General features: G+C 40.5%; 1 protein-coding gene and 1 long non-coding RNA gene across 2 annotated transcripts in view; one reads left to right on the forward strand and one right to left on the reverse strand.

Annotated features, from left to right (window-relative positions):
- Positions 1-14,109, forward strand: part of LOC135293596 (uncharacterized) — a 56,373-nt gene extending 42,264 nt beyond the window's left edge. The window contains exons 17-18 of the long non-coding RNA XR_010355684.1: positions 878-3,281; positions 13,752-14,109. This is a non-coding gene — a long non-coding RNA (uncharacterized LOC135293596). The remainder of the gene's footprint in view (positions 1-877; positions 3,282-13,751) is intronic.
- The window catches only part of LOC135293595 (pinopsin-like), a 75,713-nt gene extending 54,851 nt beyond the window's left edge, over positions 1-20,862 (reverse strand). The window contains exon 1 of the mRNA XM_064407971.1: positions 20,264-20,862. Coding sequence (XP_064264041.1) covers positions 20,264-20,615 — 352 coding nt within the window. The 5' untranslated portion in view covers positions 20,616-20,862. The remainder of the gene's footprint in view (positions 1-20,263) is intronic.
- Between the last annotated feature and the right edge of the window lie 6,422 nt (positions 20,863-27,284).

Here is a 27,284-nt window from a genome sequence, read left to right on the forward strand (position 1 = left end):
AATTCTCTGTTACCTGCACAAGATGGTTTCACTCTTCTGCTGTGCTGTCTTCAGTCCTTTACAACACCTTTCCCTCCCTGCATCCTCTGTACCTACCTCAGTAACTACTGTGGTTTAATGAAGTCTGGTTTTCAGTTGGGTGGAAAGTCCCTGTGGGGAACTGGCAGAGCCAATCAGCTGGCTAGTTTTGAATATTGACACCTGGTTAAATCACTTAAAAGAGTTGAACACGCCTCTGTAGAAAAGCGCATTTAAGAGTGACCATGTCCTGGGAAAAAGCTCTCTGGCTTGCAGCCTTTGAGCAGGTAGCTGGGTGCTGGCCTGCAGGGCCTGCCCGGGCTCTGCTGTGGCGCTGGCCGGGCCGGCCCCGCATGGCCAGGTTGGTGCATGGCTCAGCTGAGATTTCTGCTGCTGCCATGCCACTGGGGCTATCCCAACCCCAGGAGCAACCATGTGGCCAGGACCAGCACCAGGAGTGGCCCTGCGACCGGCACTGGGAGCAGCCATGCGGCCAGGACTGCTCAGCCGAAATCTGGACGGCTGGAGCAGCGCCATGCGGCCATGGCTATCTTGGCATGGCTCACAAGTGAAATTTGTTTACTCTGGGACCAGCGCTGGGAGTGGCCCCATGGCCAGCACTGGGGGTGGCCCCAAGGCCAGGAGCAGCTAGGATCAGGAGTGAACACCACCAGCCTGGTCTAGTCACATGGCAGGGACTGCATGGCCAACACTGGCCTGACTGCAGCAGTTCCATGCAGCCGCAGCTATCTTGGCATGACTTGCAATGGACTTCATTTGCTTAGCCATTCTTAGCCAGCTATGCTGCAGACAGAAGGGCAAAAGCAGCAGCAGAGGGTTTTCTTTTCTTTTTTCCCAGCACCCCACACGAAGGGAAGACGTGGGATGGGCCTGGCAGCCAGTGTGGCTTGCACAGTGCTGGCGGGGACCACAGGATCAGCAGTGAAAGACAGAGCGATACCTTGACTGCGGAACCTGGACGAGATCAAGGCTTTGATCAGCCTTTCAGTGCTGCAGAACTCTATAAAAAATGTTTGAATTTATAAAGCTTCAGAACAAACGAACCTACGAACACCAATTCTTTCCCAAATCAGGAAAAAGGAATGGGTAAAGACATGTAGAGGAAGCAATATAGGACACTAAGGTCAGTGAAGAAAGAGTCAAATGCTAGATGGGAGGGGATTGAGGAGATGCCTTAGGAGATGCTGAAATTCTTTTGTAAGGCTATGGTGAAGATATAATTGATACATAAGACTGTTTTTCCCAGTAATTCATGGAATGCATTGGGGGATGTAGTGTTCTAACTACAGCTGTGAGCAGAAAAGCTGGAGTTGAAATAATGTTGCAGTAGCTGTGATTTCACTGAGAAGCTTGAAAACAGATAAGAGAGATAAGAAACAGTGCCCCAAGGACAGAAGAAGAAATCCTGTGTTCCCAGTGATAAAAGCTTTTCCCTGTGGAAAAGCTGCAAGGTATGGGAGGGACTTTAACACTGGAAACAGATTTTCCTTTCCCAGGCATCTGATTTGGTGTTACAGCAGGAAATGAGTAAATCATTCTAGTGGGTCCACTGGAATTTGACCATCCCTAAACCCACCACACTAATTGGTGCATTGTCCAGAAAACTCAGACTGGTGAACCAAAAACCACTACAGTAACGCCACAGCAAGTCCACACATGCCCCAGTGCCACTGCAGCCCACATCCAGCCCAAACTCAGCTGCTGAGACAAAGACAGGGCAAAATGCAGCTGAGAGCCTGGTACAAGGAATAGAACCAGGATGTACCTGGCTGTTCTGCTGCTGAGCCCCACTGCAGGATGGTACAAGCTGAGCATCCTTGGGGGTGCATCTGACCATCTGCCAGCCATGTACAAAATGCAGAGGGGAAACCAAGGGCATATGTAGTTCCCATACGGCATCTACAGGACCCTCTAATTTCTCCAGAGGAGCCTGCCAGTGGCAGACATTAACTAAGAGCAATTCTCACCATTGCTGCTTAAATGTGTTGCCAAATGAAGAGAAAATGATGATGCTTCACACATTCACAAGACTCCATTTATATATGTGTGTGTATGTAATACCCACTCCTGGGGGGCAGCTTTCACATAATATCCAGGTGTGGTGATTTAACACCACCCAGAAATGAATCTCTAAATAAACCACTCCTTTTCCCCCCACCCTTCTTGTAAGAGAGGGACAAAGGACGGGACTATAGGTTGAGATAACAATTTATTGAAAGCAAACAGCAGTGGAATAAGAAAAGTACAGTAATAGCAGCAATGTTAATAATAAAAGTATACAAAAAGAGAAAGCGTTTTACACACAAGGAGCTGTTTGTTACCTCAGCTTAGTTCTGTGCGGCCACCAGGACAAAGTCCGGGTGGTGGCTGCTCCCATGCCCAGCACCACATGGTTTCTCCAGATGAAGAAAAGCTGTTGGGCACTTCCTGCAGTCAGCACTCCTGTTCCCAAGACTGAGACAATGAAAACCATCATGGACAAATCCCCCAAAAGCTGGATAATCTGTGCTGTGATGCCTGGTTTTTTTTTTGCAGATCACTGTGCTCCACTGGTTCAATTCCATGTGGCATGGCCATTTTGAACTGTTCCACTCTGTCCCACCTGCTCCACTCTGCTCGTTTTGGCTCAGCTTGGCTTGGACCAGGCTCCCCTGCACCCCTCTGTTTCCCGCAGATGCTTCCTGCACTAGTGCTGCTTTTCAGCCCAATGTCTTGGAGCCAAGGCTGCCACTTTTTCAGAACCATGTCTCCAAGCTATGTCTTGGAGGAACTGGGAAGGGGACAGGCAGTGGCGACAAAGGACAGGGTCCACACAGTTGATCCCAGAAATCCCCCCCAGTGAAGAGTGAGACAAAATGACACACTTCCAGAGGAGCACTCACCTTTTCTTTCCCCCAAAACCATGCCTGCAATGATGATGTGAGTGTTATGGAATAGCAACCTGGCCACATCCAAAGAGTGCTGAGCTGCGCCCCCTCTCCACAGCCAGGACACCTGGGAAGCACATCATGCAGCTGGAAATGCAAGAGGAATGTGAACTAGCAGTTGGCAGGCTGTGAGCCACCAAAAGTTGCACCTTCTCTTTTGAAGTCAGGCCACTGTGCAGTGGTGAATAGTGAACTCAGAGAGGCAGCAAGCAAGGAAGAGCACCATGCTGGAAGGACATTGGTAGAGGTGAAAGAGGCATGCTCTGGTGTCCACTTACAAATCCTGTGTTGGTAAACACCTAACAGGAGCAATAGGTAGGTCTCTTAGAAATGGTATGCATCCTAACATAGCTATGTTCTGTTTCTTTCTAGTCCCTCATTTTTCATCTGCTAAATCTGCTGTTCCATTAGCTGGAGAATACACTAAAAAGCTCTGTGGCACAATAAGATGGAGGAGGTAAAATGGAGGTACACCCCAATTTGGGAGTACTGGGGAACCCTGTGTTGAGATATTCTGCTGTTTCTTCTGGATGACACCTTTAATTGTGCTTGCCCAAAGATTTAAACACAGAACAGCAGCAAGAAACAGTTCCCTTCAAATGAAGCCTCTTAATATCTCAAATTTCAAGTTTTGAGCTTAATTACAAGTTGTTCTACCAAATGGTATTACATAAATATGTTATTGAGTTATACAAAACTAATTTGATCAGTGATTCACTACTGTTTTCAATGTTTTTAAGAAATGAAAGCATTTCTGATAGTTCTCTACAGAAATAAAACACTCCACACATGAAAATGATACAAAAAAATTTAAACAACTTAAAAGTCATGACATTTCCAACATATTTGTACTTCTGTATCTCCTTAGACGTCTTTTGGAAAACATATCTTAGTATCATCTGCCAGGGACTACGCATGAAATATCATCTGTAGGTCTAGTATTCACAAGAGAGGTTTAGAAGCAGCAAGACGTAAAAAAAAGAAACAGTCTTTTTCTAATTGTTGCCTATTCTTCAGGAGCAGTTGCTCTGGGCCAAAGTATCTTACCTAACAACTGCCACAGCATCAGAGACTTTGTAAGAGCAATCCATTCTACCATCACCTTTGTTTCCATTTTATATATACCAATTAATGTTAATACTGATAAGTAAAACTATCGGGCTCTGCATCCATTCAAATCAATACATTTCTTCCACAAAAATACACATGATACTCACTCCAGTAGTTGCTGCCATCAAAGATTTCTTTGCAAGTGAGGACGTGATTTCTTTGCAAGTGAATATTATGATAAAAGCAGAAACTTTCAAAAGCTGACTCACTGATTCATTGACCTGGTTTTTCATAGCATATTGTCCTGGGGTGACTTCATGATGCTGAATTGTTTCCATTCCTCTGTTTAGCTCAGTAATAAGTTTTGCACCTTTAAAACTAGATCTGAGGGTGAAAGTGGGGAGAAGGAAAAGCGGTGGAATTTTTTTGCAGCTGTATTCAAAGCATAGAGATAGGCAGTGCTCTCAGAGTTCTCCACCCTGCAGACAGATGGGGAGTTTTGCCTTGCTGTTTTCACTGGTTTTTCTCTCATTAGCTGAGGTCAAAAGGTTTTTTTGAACTGTTCAGCCATTGTTCATCCTGGGAACACCAGGATTTTTGTGTGGGGTCCCCCCAAGCTGCACTGCAGCTGGGGCACTGGACCTGACCCCCAGAGAGAGAGACCCATGCCCCAGAGAAACTGAGAGAAAATTGAGGGCACACCCACAACAAGGACTCTGAACTGTAAAAGTGCTCTCTTTGAATTTGCCATCTCTTCAGAACAATGAGAAGTTCCATTATTTAATATTATTCATTTTCTCATGTTTGTGAATACTTTGCTTGTTAAATCAACAATTTTTTCCACTTTTCTTGAAGGAGGTTTATGTCTTCTGAACTGAGGTGGGGAGGGGCCACTTGAATTTGCTTTCTAGAGGGACCCCTTCAGAGGTTTCCTCCCAAATTTGTCCTAAACCAGGACACATATGCACTTTAGTAAAATATGAAAAACTCCTAAGTCACAGCATCACAGAGGAAGAAAGAACAAAACTTTTTAATTGTTTAAATAAAAATTAAAATTCTATTTTGCCTTCTAGCCCTGAGTCTCACAGTAGACATTTCATTGCAAGGGAAAAATATATGTCATATACAGTCTCCAGTGAGGTTCTGCAGGTTACATATCTTTTTCCATTATACTGGAATTGCCAAAAAGTGGCAGTGAGAATGTTGACTGGTCTGTGAAATCTGAGATAGGCAGCCTGGAATGAAACAAATTCAGTTAAATTCATAGAACACAGTTAAGTTAGATAGCAACTTTCATTGCCACTAGGGCTAGCGGGAAGGTACCATAAAATGAGCAAATCATGTGAGAGATTGTGAATATGGGATTTCACAAAATATTATAATCAAAGGTTTCAGTTTTCATTGAGGGGGTTTGGTGTTTGGGGCTTTTTTTTTTCATTTTTTGAGATGAGAAACAAATGAATATTCAGAAGGGATTCAAACAGGTCTTAAGAGTGGCAGATATATATAAATACTACTCCTTCTTCACTAAACCTCCAGAATTTTGTCCACTTTTTCCTTTTCTGTCCCAAAAAGAAAAAAAAAAAAGAGATACATATTTTATGAGCCTGCATCCAACTGATTTTGGCAGAAGACCCCAGACCTTTCCAGAGCTAAAAAGGAAGCCCACTGAACCTAGAAGATATTTCAGAGTTAAGATGAATGGACTCAAAGTGAGGTCTGGTCTTGGAGGACAGCCAACCAGTACTCACCTGACTTGCCTGAAGTTCAGCAAATAAATAAATAAATCACAGCAGAACCTTTTATGATACAGCAAAACCACAATGTGAATATAACAACTGGTAAGTTCAGGGCTAATATAAAGGATATGAACTGCAGAGGAGTGGATGGATGCCTCAAAAACTGACAGAATTGGCTGAGAATGGGGTGTGCTTCCAAAACACTATTGGCTTTATTTGGATATGCCTATTGAATATTTATATGATAAACATAGAATAAATGGTCATAAAATTAAATATTTTTTAATTTGGTGACTCTTATTCTAGTTGCTGCCACATATTAGTCATCAGAGAACAATTTCCTTTTGATTTTTAATGCCTTAAAAGCATTTCTACTTTGAAATTGAGAAAATATTTCCCACAATCATTTGTTGAACATTAGCAGTTACAACCATTTTCCAATACAGGCTACCTCAGATATCAACCATTCACTTTGAATAGAAATAAACCCACCAATTGCCATTTATCTAATGACTGCAATTATCTGTTCTCTTTTGCTAAGACGACTTGGAATCATGAGTCCATTAGAACAGGCAATCATTCCCTTCTCCAAAGAATTATCTTCCTGCTTAACTCTAATGGAAGTCACAGTTTAACATTTCACTTGAAAGAAATTACTGAAAAATCTCTGTTGGATCCAACCCTGCTGGGAGAAATATGACAACGAGCATTACTGGTCCTGTTCAATAAATCTTTCTTGCTCTTTTCTCAATGGTCATTTCTGTGTTTCATTCTTTGTACAACACACCCTTTCCTTTGTGTTTGGTATCTTCAATACAGACAGCATATATTATAATAGGAAAAAAAATCTCCTCTTTCTTTCCCCCTCCTTTGCTGAATTTTTAAAGGTGTTTATTTTGTGTTTTAAAGGTGGTCTTAATTCCTAGCTGTATCTTGTGACTTAATGTGCATCACTGAGTACTAGTATATTTTTCTGCAATGTTATTAATATGCCTATCCATCCAAACAACAAACTCCCAGTGGCATAAACATTGCAAAGAATTCCCTTTTGCATCTCAATGATACCAGCGTAATACAAAAACATCCCTGAACGTTCACTTCTGTCTTACTTTCCATATGTTATCAGGACCCCTTTTTATTCTGGAAAGCAGGCTGGCCGTGTCAAATTCAGCTTCCTGACTTGGCTGCCTCCATATCAGTGTATTTATTCTGCTGCCTTAGGAAATAGGAATAAGAAATGTCAGCACTAGATGGAGCTCCTGTACAGCAACATCTCGGGGAAAAGCTGGGGCTCGTGTGCCTGAGAAAAGCAGGAATGGCTGTGCAGCCCGGGTGTAGCAGGAGGATGCTCTTAGGGCAGTCAGGTTCACTGCTGCATCCCCATGCCCACGCCATCCTGCAGGGCCCCATCTCCTGCCAGGACTGCTCCTTCTGAAACGTGGGGGCATCCCCAGGCCCTTCCTTCATGCTGAGGATGTGCACAGCTTTAATACACAACATGCAGTCTCAGGGGATTTCTGTATGTGGGACATGGCACCAAATCAGCTCAGAGGTGAAACGGCAGTGAGCATTAGCATCTGCTAGGCAGTGAGCCAAGCATCCACCAGAGCACACAGCTAACATCCTTCCAATGAACTCCTTCTTTTTCAGCTGAACCCAGCTGCTTATTTTTAATAAGGGTATATATCTAAAGATTTGTTATAATCTTACGGGTTTCTTTGGCAGTTACCATTCCTAGGGGTGGAACTAACTCTTCTGAGTCAAGTTTTTCGTAATGTCTGGTGGTCAAACTGGTTTTTATTCTAATTAGATGTTAACTGGTCAATAAATAGTCAGATTTGATACTATGAATACAGTTTAAAAATATGATATTCAGGCGTTACACTGCCTTTGAACCAGAAGTTTCTTGTGCAGTTTTACATCTCCACAATCACATGGTGTGGTGAGCTGAAACATCAGAGAAGGCTGCTCCTGCCTCTATCCAAGATCACTGTGATGGCTGAAGGATGTGCAAAGAAAAAGCAGTATTTCCCATTCTTTAATCCCTCCAAAGGGCCTCAAAGAGGAGATCTTTTGTTACATCCATTAAAAAATTAAATATAACCAATGCAGACAGAAATCCTCTGTAGTACATTTTCACCCAACCAATAAGTCTAATCTTTGACACTGGATAGATGGGTGGAAACTGCCCTAGAAAGTGTAGTAGTGGAGGTGTGACATACTGGGACAAGTGTGGCTATCATGGAGGGAAGCCATACCTTACTGAATTCATCAGAGGTCCTTGACAACACCATGCAGATAAGGCTGACGCCTACTTGGATAAAACCTACTTGGATTTTCAAACAACTTTGACTAGCCCAAGGGCTTTTAAGGATAGTAAGCTGTCATGCAATAAGAGAAATATTCATGTGAATGAATAATTAAATAGAGGTAGGTAATAAAAACTGGAGAAAAAAATTACTTTTATTAGTGGAAACTGTGGACAGCAGAATTCCCCATGGATCTGTCCTAGGCCCTGGGCTACTCATCACATTAATAAATGATCTGGAAAAAATAGGAAAAAGTGACAAGTTTTCTGACCATACTAGACAGAAAAACTGAAAATCAACAAAAACTGACAGTGAAGTACTGCAGCACAGCCACATGAAACAGAGCCATTGAGCAGATGAATGCAGTACTGATGCAAACTGCCACATGTGGAAGAAAATAGACCTGGTTTTAAATGCACAGCAATTGTTTCTGACTTACTGTTCTGCAAAGAGAGTTATGATAGAGAACTTTACACAAACCACTTCCACTAAGAACAATGCTCAGCAACATTTAGAAAAGCAAACATCAAGACTTATTAGAACAGAAAAAGAAAGAAAAGAAAGAGAAAGGGTGGACAGGGAAAGATTATTTAGTGTTTCCTAAAATAAGTGGGTTCTCAAATTAAATCATCAGGTTGCAGGCTCAGAATAAACAAACTGGAGAAGGTACTCCTCTTTGCATAGTACATAGTTAATAAGTAGAATTCCTTTATATATTATATTGTGAGTACTAAAATTTTGCAGGTTTTCTGAGAGCAAGTGAAATGGGAGGTAAACACAGGAAGACCTATTAGATTCAAAAGTACTGCTTCAGGGAAGATAGGTGTCCTTACACCACAAATCACAGGCTGTGGTACTGCATATTGGAAAAATATCATTGGATGCTGAAAATTATTCCAGCTTTTAGTTTAGTATTCTGGAAGAATAGCTAGGCAAAATACTTTGAATGGCATATACTTGATATCTGTACAAAAAACACTTTGCAAGGCATAACTTATTGAAATGATAAGAAAAAACAATCACAGCACAGTAAGAGGCTAATACCTGCTTGTATCTGATATCAGTATTTCTTTTCCAAAGGTCTGAGTGCCCACAGCCCTAGAAAAGATATTAACTTGTAATACTCTTACTCATTCTCAAATTCCTTGTTAAACACCACTTGGTGCACTGACCTATGGAGAAAACTGCTCCATGAAGCAAACCAGATGGTGATATGCTACTATCTACTGCTCTTATCTCAATGTATATTAAGCTAAGGCTTTATCTTGCCTCATAACCTCCTTTCTACCCATTAGAAAAAGTCTATTTAAATTCTGACTGGCATATTTATCTGGCAGCCTTTCATCCTGCTCATCATGCTCCTGTGATGTGGTCTCTGCCTCTCACAAGGATATTAAATGGAAATACATTTTCAATTTTTGGAAGCACACATAGTAAAGCAATCCTCAGCAAAATCATGCAGCCACTGCTGGACCGTGGCTCTCTTGCACTGCCACACATTTTTTTCCCTGAAAATTGAGCAGTTTGAAGACAGTGCAAAATTTCAACATTTGGATAAATTAGGCCAAACTGCTGTGATTTGTCACAAAGAATTACACGGAGAAGAGTTACTTGGTGCACCATAGTCAGTGTACAGAATATATAGATAATATACACAAAGATGCCACATACTCTGCTCTTTCACTGAGAGGCAGAATTTGTGACCTGTCCTCACTTCCACATTAACTCCTACACTAGAACTGTTTCTAATTAACTCCTGCTGAACTCCCACTGAGGCAGACAGGGATGGCCATCAGCCTCCCATGCAGTGCCTGCTCTGCTGCCGGCAGTGAAGGGGAGAGCAGTGCCCACCCCTCTCTGCCTTGGGCTCCCTGCTGCATAGTGCCCAAACAGCTTGCCTAATTTCATTAGGGTGATTAAACAGTCAGTCTAAACAGGTCCCCTGGTAACTCCACAAACAGCCTGAATGCAGAACACAAATAACCCCCAAACTGTAAATCTGGCAAACAATAATGCTTCAGTGTGCACATGCACATAAGGATTAAGTCTAACCACTGCACGTCCTAAAATTCTCAAAAGGTCAAGTTAAACGGGATTATCCATGGTTTTGTAAAATTCATACCATTTCTTAGCTGAAAGCAAATCTTGCCAGATGTTAATGTGCTATTCCAATACTCAGAGGTCTGTACTAGTCAGACAACTCTTAGATATTAAGCAATAAAATGCCATATGTGTGAATTAACTAATGGTTTTGAATTTTAGAAATTACCAAAGTCCTAATCTAAGCAAAGTTTTACATAGTTTTTGATTTGTAAAGAGGATCTATTCCTTACGAAATTTTTTTTACAATCAAGTCTTCTTTTTGTTATCTTGTTTTCTGATAGGCACTTGGTCCTGAAAAAATTTCTACTGTTATAAATCTCTACAAAAATAATTCAGCATAAAGAAGTTTCCTTCTTTTGATTCATCTGAAGCCTGTTGACTTTGATTCCTTCTTGCCACAGTTATCTACTATTTCTGCTCTTAATTGCATTACTGAAACCAATAGAAACAAAGAATAGGAGCTGGGGAAAGAAACAATAGAAGACATAAATGAAAAACAACACTAGAAAATCAGCAGGTAGTGAATGTCTGCCTCCAAGAAAACACTGAGAAATAGATGTAAAGATTGCCAGCTTAGCACAGTGAGTCTCTAGCCTTCTGCATTATGACTGCTATACTTTCTTAAGGAACACCAGAAGTTTGTATCTGACCATAGGATGAGACTGTACTTCCATCATATTGGAATCTTTGAAATAGGCTTAAGAAACTACAAATAGGAGAAGTAACACAATTTAACAATATGCTGGGAAGACTTGCTGGCTGAAATAGCCCAGAGCAATTGAGCCTGGTGCTGATAGCTGGCATGAGAAACTTTCAGCTGAAGCAGGTGAAGTCTGGCACAATGGTAGAAAAGATGGTACCCAGGTGACCTCGATTAGAGGCATTAGCATCCAGACCATGGAGAGATGCCTGGGGAGTCCAGCAGCCCCAGGAACCTGAGGTTTCCCCCTTGCATGAGGTGATCCCCTGATTGCATCCCCTGATCCTTACTGGATCTGCACAGCATGGAGGGGAGAGAGGCACAAACAGGTCCCACGCTACTCAGGAGGGAAAGCATAGGGACATCCCACAGAAATGGGATGGGGGCATGTCATGGGGGTGAAATGCCTGCTTGGAGTGGTGCTCCTTTGCATTTGCTGTCTGCAGATTCTGAATGTTCCTCTTGCCTGTATCAATTATGGGAAAGTCTACAGCAGACAGAGGTAATTTTGAAAAAAACCCCCAAACAACCCATAACCAAGCCAAATCCATAAATCTCCCAGTATTGGGAGGCATTTGGATTATTTAAGAAGTGAATCATTTTAGCTGAGAAATCCACAGAAGCAATTAAATGGTCTGCGACTCAGCAGAGGCTGTAGTTTATTGACATTACTGAATCTTCAGTTTCAGAAGTAGTTTCTCAGATAGTGTTGATATGTAGAAAACCACAAATGTAAACAGAATAGTTTCGGCTTTCAAATAAACTTTTTTTTTTTTTTAGTGTCAGCCCACTAATTTAACAAAATTATTTTCTCATTTAATAGACTTTTAAAATTAGAAACATAGCAGAAACACTAACATAAAAATCCCCAAGCAAAAGGAAAAATAATAAAACCCCTAATAATTACTTTTAAGTATGAAGTATTTGCCACAGATAAGGGGAAAAAAGAACTTTATAGTTATCACCTATTATTGCATCATTATTTGGAACTATGCCAATGGTTCTGCAGCCTTTTTATCACTGAAAAGACTGTAAATTTTATTTGCTTACTGGATTGGAAGACTCTGCTTAAATGCTTCCTAAAAAGATATAGAAAATCAATGTGTTCAGTTAAGAAAAGGTCATTAGATATATAACTTGAATGTGAATGGCCAAAGATAATACTTTCTCTCTGGCATACTTCAGGGGCTACAAAGAAAGCTTAAAAGTTTTCCAAAAAATACCGAATTCTGTTCAGATGGGTCAGCATGTGAATGGTCTTAACAGTTCCTAGACATTATTAAACACATAGTTTAAAAATATTATTTAATAGCCCATCATGAGCAAAGTCCATTGCTCTCTAATGTGGTTTTATTTTGACTGGCTTATTTACTGGCCTCTATTTTATTTCATTATACCCACTGAGGGACTAAAAAGCCAGCTACATTTTAATGACATATTTTTTCACATGTATGTGACCTGATAACCAGCAGAGCTGGTTTCTGCCTTTTCCTAAATTAAAAGAAAGCCAACATCAGGCATAGCCTTGTCTGGGTTAATGCCATGACCCAGGATTAGGGAAAAGGGCTTGGAAATATCAACAGCTAAACTTGAATTCTGACAGAAATCTCCAGCAGTACTTATAGCCATGAACTTTTAAACTCAATTCCCCATCAGGATAATTCTGCAAGAAGTCCAACATGGTCTTTGCCTTTAAACTCCTGTTTGAGGTGTGCATGTGAACTGATGTTGTTTGTGTCTTTCATTGCATAAAGTCTCCAGCATTCTGCAATGTGTGGCCATAACAAAGAACCAAAAGTATGCAACTGTGCTGCAGGATGGCTGCTCAATTGGAAAGGATCAAACACTGGCAGAAATCTGTAGTCACTTGCACATGCACAGAAACAGACCTTGGGCACAAGCAGAACACTTTTTTGCATTGACAGCTGACATCTGTAGACAAAAAATGCCAAAGGGGTGATTGATTTCCTTACAGAATTCTTCTGTTCTTCTGTCCCTGTTTTCATGGACACACACACACAAACTGTTGTCCATCCTTCTCTGTTATTATTTCTGCATGTTTTTTGCTATTTTCTTTTGTACAGGCATTAGGAAAATGGACTCTAGATTCTTGGTCATACAACAGAACATGTCAGAAAACATTAAGGATGGCAGCTAAGGGAGAAAATGTTTCCATCTACATGTGGTTACTGGTGCAAACTGAGGGTACCTGAGGATGTTTTCAGAGGACTCTCCAGCTCCTGTTTGAGCCATTGCTTGAATTTCTGCAGTAAGGAAAGATGAGAGAGGGGTGGAGGAGGGAAGTGTGGGGGTTCTTAACCTCAGCATCTTAACACTGTTGGCATCAACAGCTAGAGTCTGTAACACCTTGTAAATGGAAAAATTGAATTACATTCTCCAGCTTTTCAGCTAGGGTGGAGTTAATTTCTTCTCAGTAGCTCTCACAGTGCTATGTTTTCTATTCAGAATGAGAATGGTGTTGATAACATCATTAATATTTTGGGGGTGTTTGCTAAATCATGTTTATCCTAGGGCAAGGAATTTTTTTTCCTTGTCTCATGGTCTGCCAGTGAGGAGGTATACAAATGAAACTGTGAGGGAGCATAGCTGGAACAGGTGACCTAACCACAGGGATAGTCCAGACCATAGAACAACATGCTCAATATATAAGCTGAGAGGAGTTACCCAGAAAGGCAGCTGGTAAGGGCCTGACATTGATCAGCAGGTGGTGAGAAACCACATTGTGCACCAATGTTTTCCCCCTCTTATATTGCCATCATTGTTATTGTTTACCATTATTATTGCATTTTACTTTATCTTCAATTATTAAACTGTTCTTATCTCAACAAAAGATTTTGCTTTGATTTTCCTCCCCATTCCACAGGGAGAAGAGAGGAGGGCGTGAGCTGCACAGCGCTTCATCTCCAGCCCAGTGATACTGTGCTGTAACCAAGGCAAAACCTTCTCTTATCCCAAGAAGGTGTTAAAGTGCCTACCAGAGTGAAGTCTTTGATTTCAGGAATAACATTCAAAGTAGGACATTAGGCCTTCCATTTTCACTTTTTTTCAAGGCATGATTCCTTCTTTATCATGTTTTCCAAAATTTCTGCCCAAGTTGTCTTCTTGCTTTAAGCACGTAAATTGAATGCAAAAGTCCAGTACTCAAGCTCTACAAATTACCTGCTGAAAGAGCTGACAGCATTTTGCCTACATTATGAATTTGGGATTATAAAATTGGTAAGAGGACTAGGACACCTCTTCATGGGAACAGAGCAGATATCTTAAAAATGATCACTCTTGCACAACTGTTCTAGGTGATTTCAACTTTGTACAGTGTTTAATGCATATAGGAAATAGAAATTCCTGGAAACATCGTGGAAGAGGATATTGAAGTGGGGAGGGAACTATAAGCAAAAGTAAAAAATCAGAGAAAGAAAAAAGAAGAAATAAACACCCCATTTGTGAGGGTCATCTCATGACTTCAGAGAGGTACAGAGCAGGTATCTACCCCTGAGCTTGGGCTCCTTTCATAGTCCATGGAGATAAAGGGGTGCATGGAGGACACATCTCATATCTCCCTAAAGAGTACGTCTCAGATGTGCTGAACAGTTTGCATCTGGCCGTACAGATTTGGTTTTCTATTGATTATAAAAAAGCCTTGGGGATTGGAAAATGTCAGGTTTTAGTCAGACAATTCCCATCTGCCTCTAAGGGGTTAAGCATTTTATTTTTTTCCATAAGTAAGTATGGCCCTGAGAAGTGTATTTAATAATATACAACTACCTCATTGATTAGTTATTTAAATAAAAAGTATAGCAGGCTAACTTCCATTTCTCTAAAGAGGAGATGCCAAAAGAGGAATTTGGATTACACATCTTCTTAATAACTACTTAAGTATTTTTGTTTACTATAAAATCTAATACATGTCAGGTGCTGGAAATTACATAGAAAACTTCAGGATAAACTGTCAATTGTTACACTGTATTAAAATAACTAAATCCCTCTAGGCCATGGCAGCATTTCTCCTGGTTTGTTTTTTTTTTTAGATAAATGGACTGTAAACACTTTTGACTTACTCCCTTAAGTGAGGCACTGGTTTTCCCCCTCTCTGTTTGAACCAGTGGATTGTTTCTGATACTGACCAGCTACTGAGAAAAGCTTGCATGGGTCACAATGACTGCAGGCATAACTGAGTCTATGCACTTCAAACAGAGAATGTTTTCAGGATCTGTAGCAGAACTATGTTTTTCTAAGCAATACTGATTAGTTGTGTTTGCTACCAGCTTTATTTATAAAAGTGTCACCTTTAATGCCATCCCAAGCCCACTGGAAAAGGAGCAATCAATGATAAGTGGGCAGGTGAGGAGCTGCTAAGAGTGGTTTTGCACTGGGACATAAGTACTTGTTGCATCAAAGCTCAGAAACATCAGATGAGCTCTTGCAAGATCAAGCCGAGTGAGATTATGTCTTTTTTGTGGAAAAAAACCCATATATTTTCATGGAAGAGTCATTTATTACATCAGAGATCTCAACTGCATCCTATAAACAGAGAGTTTCCAGTATGTTGGAAGTTTATACTCTACATGTAAGTATCTTAGTTTAATGCAGTGAGTCTAAGACACAGCATATAAAATCAAGGTAAAATACTAAGAAGAAAATTATTTGTTTAAGGTCACGAGACAGCTGAACTTTAAAGCAAAATCATGAGCAGCTCCATTTCTCATTCACTGTGTTCTCTGGCAGTTTTCAAGGGAATAAATCGATAACTGCTTTAATATGACTGAAAATATTATCTACCCAGAGAGTTGAGTACAGGGTTTCTAAAAAGATTAAAATCCTCATTTAGGTATGACCTTGAGTTACCAATGGACATTAGGACACATCTACATGCCTTACTTCAGTTCAAATAGGACTGTAGCCCCCTGCTGCACCCAGGACTGACAGGGTGCTGTACAGGAAGACACAGACATCAAGTCACACAGCTTTCATATGATACAGGCATCTCGGCTTCCTCTAGAATAGTGATGCTGTTTTATACAACATTATTCAGAATTCATTTTTTACAATGAAATATTGGAAACAACTTCTCAGGCAAGTTGCCGGGCATTTTAACCACCATGAATGTTAAGAAAGAGAAAAACAATCTGCTGAAAACAAGAGCTAAGAGTTCAACAGGCACAAAAATTTCCCTGCTAGTAATGTGTCTTGGAACTTCTCCAGCAATAAAATCTAGTGTTGTATTTCTGTAGCCAGAGACAGCTTTGTCTTTCTCATAAGTATCAATCTATTTAATATTTAATCCTGATAAGATGTGGCATAGAGTAGTGGTTCTAAGAATGAACTCCAGAAGTCATCTGAGCTCAAATTCTGCCTGTCCTATATGTTTGGGAAATTTACATTAGTGCAAGTATGTTGAGAAAAGACAATTTTTTTTTCTGAAAGTTTGAATCTGTCCAGAGATTTGAAATGCTTAATAAGACACTGTGCAGAGATTACATGTGAGATGGTTAAAACTGCAAGACAAACCTAATTTTAGGATGGCATATCACTTCCTGTATATGTGGTCTCTATAAAAATAATATGCCTTAAATGCCTTAAAAATAATACATTTTTTCCTAAATTAAAATCTAACTCTTAGTCATTTCATGCTATATTTAACCATCCTTTTTTCACCTTGCCTGCAAAGTTTACTGAGAGTTCAGCTGTGAAAATAGATCCTGTCCCTGTGTCACTTTCCATGTTTGCTTAAATGTATAACCATAAGCCTGTTGAACCATGATGAAGTGGTGTGTAATGGCAGCAAATTTTAAAAATCCATCCATTTCCCCAACTCAGTGACATGTGCAATTTCCACTGCAGTGACCTACTTAACAGAGCTGCAATCAAGGACGAGCACCAGGGTAAAATCATTTACTCTGGGAACAGACCATGCTGTTTCTCCTCTAGCACCATTCCTGGTGCTTCCCCAAATCACGACCCAACAGCTCATACTTCCATAGCAGATCTCACAGTATTTAATTTTCTTCTTAAAATCCCCATTACATGCTTATTGATCAGCATCTGCACTTCCCATTAGCCTCCAATCCTTGTGCTTTCCACATATGGTTTGAAATCACAAAGCAGATATAGGGATAGCAGCAAGTAATTAAACCAAAAAACAACACTTTGTCCATAATTTTTCTCCACTGTGCTCATGGCAACTCCCTGGTGGGTATTCTTGGGTCATGGTTTTTCAGTGCCTGGGGTAGGCAATGAAACAGCTTACTCAGTTTCCCACCAAGTGACATCAACTTACATGGCACTGTCAACACTGCTGGGAGGGGAATCAGAGCTGCTTTCCAGATCACCCCACAGGCATGTGATTTTTTTAAAAAGTGATATCTCACCTTGAGTTTACATTTGAAACAAATCTCAGCTTTCTACTTTCACTCCCTCAGGTTTCATCCAAGCCACAGACCTGAAAGATAACACCTTCACTCTCCATTTGGTTTAAAACACAAAGGAGGCTTTCACAGTATCATAAAACAAGTGGAAGAGGGTAAAAACAACCTTAAAAATAAAGTCCTGCTAGAATATTTGCAAGAACGAGCCGCATTTATAAATATTAACATTATAAATATTTTAACAGTTTGAATTTGGCTTAGATGTACCTTACACATCATTAAATAATCCCCAAGTCATGAAGATTAGTTGCCCACTTAAAGTTTCTTCACGATTTAGAAAAATATTGCAGTTAAAAAAAAAAGGGGCATCCCTTCATTTAGTACAAGAAAGTGCAATTCTAGTGGGGCCAGTGAACTTAGAGCATCACAGAATCATCAAGATTGTAAGAGATCTTCAAGATTATCTAGTCCAACCAGCAACTCAGCACTACCATAATTATCCCAAAACCATATCCCTAAACACTTAATATCATTAATACTTAACATCATTAACAGTATGTCCCTATACTGTTGTTTATCCTAGTAGGATCATCTATCCCAAGACCAAAAAAAACCCAAACAGGTATGAATACTGAAGCATTTATTCTTACCAACACTGATGTTGAACTCTAGTTTATCATAATTACCTTTCCTATTACATATCCCTATTCTGGATCTTGAGCATTAGTGCCCTTTCTATTATCTCTGATGGGCCAAAATCACATATGAGGTACCAAGGAGGGAAAGTGACTTTTTAGTTAATAAATGTATGAGATTTTTTTAGGAATAGCTAAAGAATGCATAATTATATTTATCAGCTGACAAAATTTGTTTGTAAAAACATAAATGTTAGGCAACCTGCTACTGTTATTTGGTTTTACTCATCCTATATACTAACCAACATTTTTTAATTATAATTCTGCAAGCAAAATTTTCATTATGTCCTTTATAGACACTAATGAAAGACCACGTGTGAGTGCTGCAAGACTTTCACATGAGCTATTCACAGTTTAATAACTACCTGCATTTAGGCTGTCTCAGCTTCCCAGCATACCCCACTGACAGCACTAACATCACTTAGAGGAGCTCAGGTCACCTTTGGCATTTTGAGTTTTGCTGTTTTGTTTGCTTGTGTACTCCTTGATGATCTAATCAATTTTAAGAATCATAGCAGAAACTATCACATAAAAACAGCTGTCACAATAGCACAGAAATCTGCACTCTTGCAGATTTGCAAGAGGGTTGGATTGCATTGGATTGCATCCAATTCATATTCTGACTTTGAAAAATTATTCCACAAGCAGAACACCCTGGCAGAAACTTACCCATTTGCAGGTTTAATTCCACAGTCAATGGGATGGTAACTCACATGGATCCAGACAGAAGCCAGCAGGCTCAAAAGGGCACCTTTAACATACCTTTTTTTCCTAAGATCTTGAACACCCACCTCTTTTTCCCCTCTCTCTTCAAATGTTATTCCCCCCACCCACTGGTAAATAATAACAAGAAAGCTCAAAGTACGGAGAAAAAAATCAGTCCTAGTTCTTTCTGCATGAGAAAGCTACTTACAGAAATACAGAAATATATAAAACACACAAAAATGGAAATGAAACCTGAAGGAAGACATGCCATTCTGCTCAGCACAGACCAAACTGAAAACTACCTACCAAAACAAGCCAAGGTACTGTTGACCGTAAAGTCTACTTTTGGATGGCCAAAGTGTTCTTATATTACACAGCATTCCTAACTCCTGAGACTTCACTTTGGGCAAAGCAACAGTTTCCCAGAGGAAGCTGCCAGGATGAGTTAATGGTCATGAGTGGAGTACACATTTGAGCAAGGGACAGGTACCAGAGACCACACCACTGGAAGTAGCAAAGAGTTTCTAGTTCAGGTAGAGAACATGTGTTTGAATTCACCACCTGATTCTACATAAAGAGCTGTGGGAGCACTTCTTGGGTCAAAGGGCCTACACAAGAGGTGCAGCAGTCCAGGGCTGGAGAAGACCCAGGAATGCGTTTGTCCTGTGCTCTTGGCCTGAAGGCACCAAAGTGAAGATGCAGAGCAAGAGGAGCTGTGCCAAGTCCCCTGGTCTGGGTTAGATAAGGATCACATATAGACATGAACCCGCAAGCCAGTTCATGCTTTAGTGGATCTTTTTATGAATGTAGGAATACACGAAGAAAGGGTCACTGCTTGGTGATGCAACAGGCATCTTCAAGCAACAGGCCTAATCCTTGGAGAGATGAAGGCTGCCTTCTGACTGTTCATTGTCCCTTATCTTCTTTCAATAATTAAAAGAAATCCAGGTAAAGCACTTATATCTAGTGCTGCAAAAGATGGCTGCAAAAAAATGTAGTCTGAACAGGACAGCAACACTGAATACTTTCCTATCGCTTCTGACAAATCTACTCCTGCAACTTAATTTTCTACTGAAGCTGCAAGCCTGCAAGTCTAAAATAAACATTTTGCTTTGCAGAACAGAAATCATCTAATGATGAGAACTCACTATCTGGAACATGAGTAATTCATATTATAGATTGAGAGATAATTAAAAATGGTAAATATAGTATTTTCAGAGGGTTTGCTCATGACAGAAACCTCACTGAGGGACCTGTAGTTCAGCAATGGCACAGATTTTCCTGAAAAAAAGGAAGTATTACATATGTTCATACATTTAATCAAACTCTCTCCAGTGGCTTGCCTTTTTTTAGATTCCATTTTTAGCTCTTAAGAAATAAGTAATTTTGAAGAATGAGATATGTTAGGAAATGTTTATTAGATCTACGCTACTCTTTCATAAAGTCTTTTTTTAAGATGTATTAAACTATGCAGGTGACTTGTGCTTGACCATAACAAAGCAATAAAAGTATTCTTCTGTTCACCACAGAAGAGCATTTAACTCCCTAATCACGTTGCTTCGTGTACCAGTGCTAAAAAGAAGAATAGTAAAGAATCATCACTGAACTCTTACCAAAGCAGGAATTGACAAAGCCATACCACCTACAAGCATGGTCCCCTCCGATCCATTTGCCACGGATGTTGGATGCAAAACTGAGGGTAGTGCCTGAGATGCACACTAGCATGTCACTGACACTGATGTTCAGGAGAAGCATGTTGACTGGGTTACGCAGGGTTTTAAACTTGCAGAAGAGGATGAGAACAATCAAGTTATTCAAGAAACCAAAAAACAAGATTAATCCAAGAAAAACAGCCACTACTGTGTGCCCATTTCGTGAGAGTCCAGCCCCTGGCTCAACAGGATGTGCAGGTGCACCAAAGCTCAGGTTATACATCCAAGAGTGGTTCATTTTGGACTTTGTCATGGATCAGTGAGGGCAGAGATGCTGGGTGCCCTTTGCTGAAGCAATTTCCCAGGAGTCATTCCATCACAGATTAAATCCCCTCAGGAGCCTTGTGATCTTTTCTCAGATGAGATATCTCTTAGATGGTTATGCAGGTGAAACACTGTATTGCAGTACAGAACTATTTTCCTGCACTATGTCTTTCCAGGGGTCTGTTCTGCAGTAACTCCAGGGCAACAGAACCAAGTGAACAATCACCTCAAATTCATCTTTCTTGTTTAAACCCAGGATAATATTAGATTATCTTTTGAATGGAAGGTGTCTTAAAATGTTGCTTCAGCATGGTATCCTCCTTCAGAGCAGATGGACAGCCCTATCAATGACAGCTACCCTTCTCTCCTCTGACAGTGAGTGTCTTTCTGAAAACACAGAAAAAACATATGGTTAAAACCAAATAGCTGTTTCCACACAAAAACCAAAAAATAGGCACATAATTTACTAACAGTTCCTGTTAGTAAATTTTGAACTGTAACAAATATCTCTCATTCTTTTCAGTTTTTACTCTGATTTTTAACAGAAACATCAGTTTGTTTACATTTCCTTGGATGTTTTAAGAAATTTTTCCCTAGCTCACAGTTTAGCATGGAGAAGGTCGTTTGCACCTTCTTAGCAAAGATCTTCATGGCAAAACATATATTTTGCGTCAGGTTCCCAGAGAAAGAACTGTGTCTTCCTCCACATTAAGTCAATGTACACCAAGTGAAGTTTCATTTTTGGCTCGACCTTAATTGAAATGATGACAAATTTAGGAGAAGGTGAGAAGGTATTTCTTTACCCAGAAAGAAAAAAATCAAATGCAGCCCCTCAAGCTCTCATGTGCACACAAAGGTTTGCAGATCTGTGATGACAATATCTCTCCTCCCACATTTAGCAGTGAACAGATGTCTTCCTTTATTATTTACAAAGCAGCCAGACAACCAAAGCCTCACATCTCTCCTATCACAGGTGTAAATTTTATCCACATGCAGTGAATACATTGCTTGTGTGTTTTGTGAAACAGTAGTGTTTACTGTGGATTCACAATTACATAGCCTACCTTCTCTGTGGTTGCAGGCAAATTCTGCACAGAATTTACCATAACAGTGGAGATGTGTGTGTATATATATATATACACACATAAATTTCCACTCCCCTGGGTGCAAAATGCATGATACCCATGGCTTACTGGACTAAAGAAATATGAACTCTTCTCTTTCATGTGCCATGTACTCCTAGAATGATTGCACACATGTTAAAATGGAGCATCTCCTATATTACTCCTAACTGTTGTTGTCTGGAAAATGTCTTGTAGAAAAATATGTATTTAACAACTGGAAAATTAAGAGTTCAGTTTACTCGTGGTTCAGAAGTTGCTTGCTTTTTTCTTTTATAACTTTGCGTCATGGTAAGCATTTAGAGTAACTATTTCGTCTTTCTATTTCTCTGCTTTCACTAACTGTGCTAAATGCTGCAGTGATTGTAAAGTCTAACATATACAGACTGTCTTAAGGTTTTTTTCTGGTGAGCAAATTATGTAAACTTCACAGACCTTCTACTGTTTGGTCATTGGAAATCTGAAACACTGATGCTATCTGATTTTTCCTCTCCCTTTAGGCGATACATGGTATTTATGCTGGAAAGGGTCCCAGGTAGCATATCTAAGAGAAAGAAGTTTTTTACGTCCTCTTCCTACAATTTTGAAAAAAAAATAAAAAAATCTCCTACCCAATTCTGGTTGCAGGTTATAGAAGGAAACTTAACTGGGTCTAACCATCAATATACTCTAAATTGCATATAGTGTTAAAAAGAACAGAGTGAAAATTGAGTGGAACAAAAACCAAATTTTAAAAATACCCTTATGAGCATTTCTCCTGTGCAAACAGGCTGAAAGAGTTGGGGCTGTTTAGCCTGGAGAAGAGAAAGCTCTGGAGAGACCTCATTGCAGCCTTTCAGTACTTAAAGGGGACTTTAGAAAAATGGGGAGAAACTGCTTAGCAGAGCCTGTAGCAAAGGGGTAAGGGTTTAAAACCAAAGGATGGCCAGTTTAGGGTCAATAATGAAGAAGTTTTTTACAACAAGGTGGGGTGAAACACTGGAACAGGTTGCCCAGAGAGGTGTTAGCTGCTCATCCCTGGAAGTGTTCAAGGTGAGGTTGGACAGGGCTCTGAACAACCTGACTGAGTTGAAGATGTCCTTGCTTATTGCAGGGGGGTTATACTAGATGACCTTTAAATGTCTGTTCCAGCACAAATTATCCCATGATTAAAAATTTAGTTCAAAATATAACTAATAAATTGTAGGTCTATTATAGTCATCCTGCAGTCTGAAAAACATATCAAAAGTTTCATAGTGCTTATAAAAGGACATTTACTCCCTGGATGGGACTCAGCTAACTAAAATTTAGCAGTGTCACACCAGGTGTGGTGGTGTCAGATGAGGTGTGCAGGCCCAGCCTGGTGTCCAGGTCATTTATCCACTGACCATCACTCACACAGCTTTAGCTGGGCAAGTTCTGCCCTGGTGTGTTGGGAAATTATACCTTAATGCACAGGCAAGATGAGATGAGCAGGTCCTGAAAGTTCAGGGTGAGACACATTTTAAAACTATATTACTCTATATATATTACTCTATATCAAGAGATGACAAACATGATGCACAAAGATAAACTTCAAAAACGTTTGGGTGAATTTAGGAGACAGAGGAAGATGTCTGAAGACCTGGGCTATGTAGGAGTAAGTCTCTTTCCAGGAGCTCATTTATAAAGTGCTAAGTGCTTTTTACACTTACGGATGAGATAAAGACTAAATTCAGATTTCAAAAAAGCTTCTAAACTCCCATACTAATCCCTTGAAGAATGGGCCCAAGTTTACTTAATGTTAGCATTTAACTGAATAATACACATTATTGTTGAAAAACACTTGTAGATGAGCTTTTGTGCTCAATACTTTTGTGTTCACTTGATTTTTCTTTTTTTTTTTTTTCCTCCAGAGAGATAGCTTGGTTTAATAGAGGTTACTCTGGAACTCTATAAACCCTATCTTACAGGTGACACTCTGCACTCTCCCGGGCTCCATGACCTAGAAGGACAGGCTGAACCCTCCCAATTCCTAGTAGGAAGCTAGGAGCTTGCAGAATTGCCAAAATTCTGCTTCTCAAAAAATGTTTTAAAACCCCAAAACAAAAAAAAACCCCTAAGATTCCATCCAAGGCAAATAAATGAGCACCAGTTTGTCCCCTTGAAGTTGTCAGAGCTGAAAGGGAATGGAAAACATACCCAAAGTGATACAAAACATATGGCCAGGTGAAATGGGCCAAAAGTTTGTTTAATGTCACCGCCTATTAAATCCTGCATCTGTTAACTGGTTCTGACAGTAAAAGTCTAAAGATACAGCAACACAGACACCCATCACTGCTTGTATTTTCTCTGAAGTAGTCTGTTGGAAAAAAATAAGGTTTCAGAAGATGTTAGATCTGCTTCTGGGAGCACAGGCTTTAATACTGAGAATGAGAGGCTTCTTTTCACACTTGACACCATGCATTAGTTTGAGCAGTGAAGCTGGTTTATTTCCTTTCTCACTTTTCTACCAAGTAACTTATTGAACACATTAGCTTCACGGGTTTCCAGCTGGGAGATTCTTTACCATCTTCTCTTGCAACATTGTGCAACATGCCAAAGATGATGCTTAATTCACTTTAAATATTTAAAATCTGAAGAAAATGCATAAAATAAATAAAATCAAACTTAATAGTACTAAAAAAACCCCAAAAACGTATCATATCAACATTGTTCTCTTGGGATATAAAGGAGCTATAAAAAACCCTCTTATATTTACATAGCCACACAACCTAAATCAACTCATTCTTCACTTCACATAAAAATCAATTTTGAAATAGTTGTTTTCCTTTATTTAAGGACTTGTATTTCTAATGAAGATTTAAATTAAAAAACAAACAAACAAAAAACACCCAAACCAACCCCCTTACATAACATTTCGAAGACAATCCCAGATGACATTTTTTGAAGGAAGAATCACTTTTTTGACATGCTAAAAGAATTATGACAGCAATAGTGTATTATTAAGTTGACATACATTTAACCTCATCTTCCAGATGAGAAACTGAATTATTTTTAACAGAAAACATCCAAAACCAGAGTTATTATCTGAAACAATTATTTTAAAACACAGCTGAAAGATGGTGGTCTTCGTGGGACTTCTCAACAGTAAAGTCAGAATTCCCATCTGTTCTGGACTATTTTTCCATGCTCCAAGCCACACTGCAAGATTTCAAGAGATCCAGAGAGATCTTTAGAGCTAAGCTAGAAGACTGAGAGGAGGTTCTAGAGTTCAGAAGTCTGGGTATCTCCCAGCTCCCAAAACCTCCTGTCTGTGCAAGAATCTCTTGTATGCAGATCAGCTGACTTACTTTCAGCAGTTCATGTTCACGACACAGACAGACATGGAAATGAGAACAACCTAAGTACAGAGCACATGTGATGAAGCTCACATGTTTGAATGCTGTACTATTGACTCAAGGGGAAAATATAAGTGTGGCAAACCCATGCTCTTGAAAAAGAAGCTACTTTCATCTAGTATATTGAAAGTCAAGGCAGTCCCTCTTACGTAAAAGAGGAAGTTTATGCACAGAAATGTCCACGGTAGGAGCAGATGAGACAGACCCAACCCTGAGTGGGCTGAAGCCATCAGAAGCGTCCCAGAGCCCGAGCCGGGACGGCGGCGGCAGCGAGGACTGAAAGCACCGGGCTCATCTCAGGTTTCTAAGCACTGCAGCAAGAAAAAGCCTCCCCAGTCAAACTCCCCTTCCTTCACAAACTTTTTTACACTTCTTTGGGAGGGAGGGGGAGGGTGGCACAGCACGCTGGAAGAAAAACCCACCTGTATCTTTCATCACAGGCAAAACAGCCACCCAAGCCTGCGGCAAACGCGTCCCGAGCGGCGGCACCAGGAGCCCCGGTACCGGGCTGCCCTCCCGGCGGGAGCGGAGCCGCAGGGCGCTCACGCTGCGCGGGATGGAGGCGGCGGGCTCGCCCTGTCCCCTCACATCCTTCTCCTTCTCCCCTTCCCGGTACCGGGCTGCGAGGACATCCAGCTTCGAGAGTGATGGTTTTGCTAAGTTAAAGAATAGGAGTGAGGCGCATCTCGTCCCGATCCCGCCCGCGGCTCCCGGCGCAGCTCCCCAAGCTCCGCCCGCGCCGGGGCGGTGCCGCAGCCCGAGCCCCGGCACAGCGGGCACCCGGGGCCCGGGATCTGCACCCAGGGATCCGCACCCAGCACCCGACACAGCGGGCACCCGGAGACCCGGGATCCGCACCCAGCGGGCACCCGGAGACCCGGGATCCTCATCCAGCGCCCCGCAGCCAGAGTCTCGCCGTCCGCATCTGCCCATCCGCCCCTCCTGCGCCGGGGCTGCTCACCCAAGGCATCCCTGGTGGTGCCGCACGGCTGCACAGGGAACTTGGGCTGGGCGCTCTTTTCACGCTTACTGCTGGGAAACACTTTGTCTGGTTTTGTTAAGCAAGCAGGTATACACACCTGCTCGGCAGCGGTCGGGAATGCTGTTAAAACACGTGTCAAAATGTGGCGGTTTTGACTTGACAAAACTAAAACCAGACATATCTTAAGTGTAACTTATCAGTCATCTGCTTTGTCCGTGTTTTCCAGAAATCTTTACATTTTAAGCATTTACAGACTGAACAAGCACTATGGTTGCTGTGTGCTGAAATCAATGTTTTCAGAAATATGTTTGTGTATCACAGAAGTAGCATATGGCTTGAAAAGATATGTAGTGCTGTGTCTTCCCGTCATTACTACTGCGTACTACTATACTGCTCTTTGAGACACACTGCTCTGGTCTTTCTACAGAGGGGGAAAAAAAAGTGCCCAGGGGGAATGAATTGCTGGATAAAACCACTGAGAGAAAAACTAGAGTTTAGTTTGCTTTGTTGAACATCTCTTAGCTTCGGTTCTTGCTGAATTTCTAATCAGTTCTAATCTTTTAAATCTGTAGATCACAGTTAAATCCTGTAAAGTGATCATCATAGTCATATTAGTCCATCTAGATTTAACATCTTGTCTGATCACACTTGCAGCTTTTTCACCATCTCTGCCTTCAAGACAGACCAGCCAATGTTATAGAAAAACAGTCCAGCAAAAAAAAAAAAATGCTGTGAAGTGTACTCATATAATCATTCCCCAGTGATGTCTAAGCAGACCTCATAAGTTGTACTAATAACAATATTTTGTTCCACAGTTCAGTGTAAGTAAAACTATTTTATTAAATAAAATAATAGTTTTCTGAATAAATAAATCAGGAAAATACTTAATACCATCATTTTCAGAAAACACACTGTATCACAATTTGCTGGTTAGAATTCTACTGTAAACTAAGAATTGCTTCTCCCAGAACAAAAAATAACAAAACCAAGTCCAAAATATTGTGCAAATGTCATATTTGGAAAGAGAGCAGGAGTGTACCTCCTTTAGAGATGGCTACTTAAAATTTAAATTAAGAGTGTTCATTTTTTAAAATATTACTTGTAAAATGTCTACCTCTGAAATTCTCCATTATGGTATCTAGTTACAAAAACAACCACAGTCACTAGCTGCATGCGTTATTACGCGTTATTATAAA

Source organism: Passer domesticus, chromosome 2 (genome assembly GCF_036417665.1).
Source record: "Passer domesticus isolate bPasDom1 chromosome 2, bPasDom1.hap1, whole genome shotgun sequence".
Classification (NCBI taxonomy): Eukaryota; Metazoa; Chordata; class Aves; order Passeriformes; family Passeridae; genus Passer; species Passer domesticus.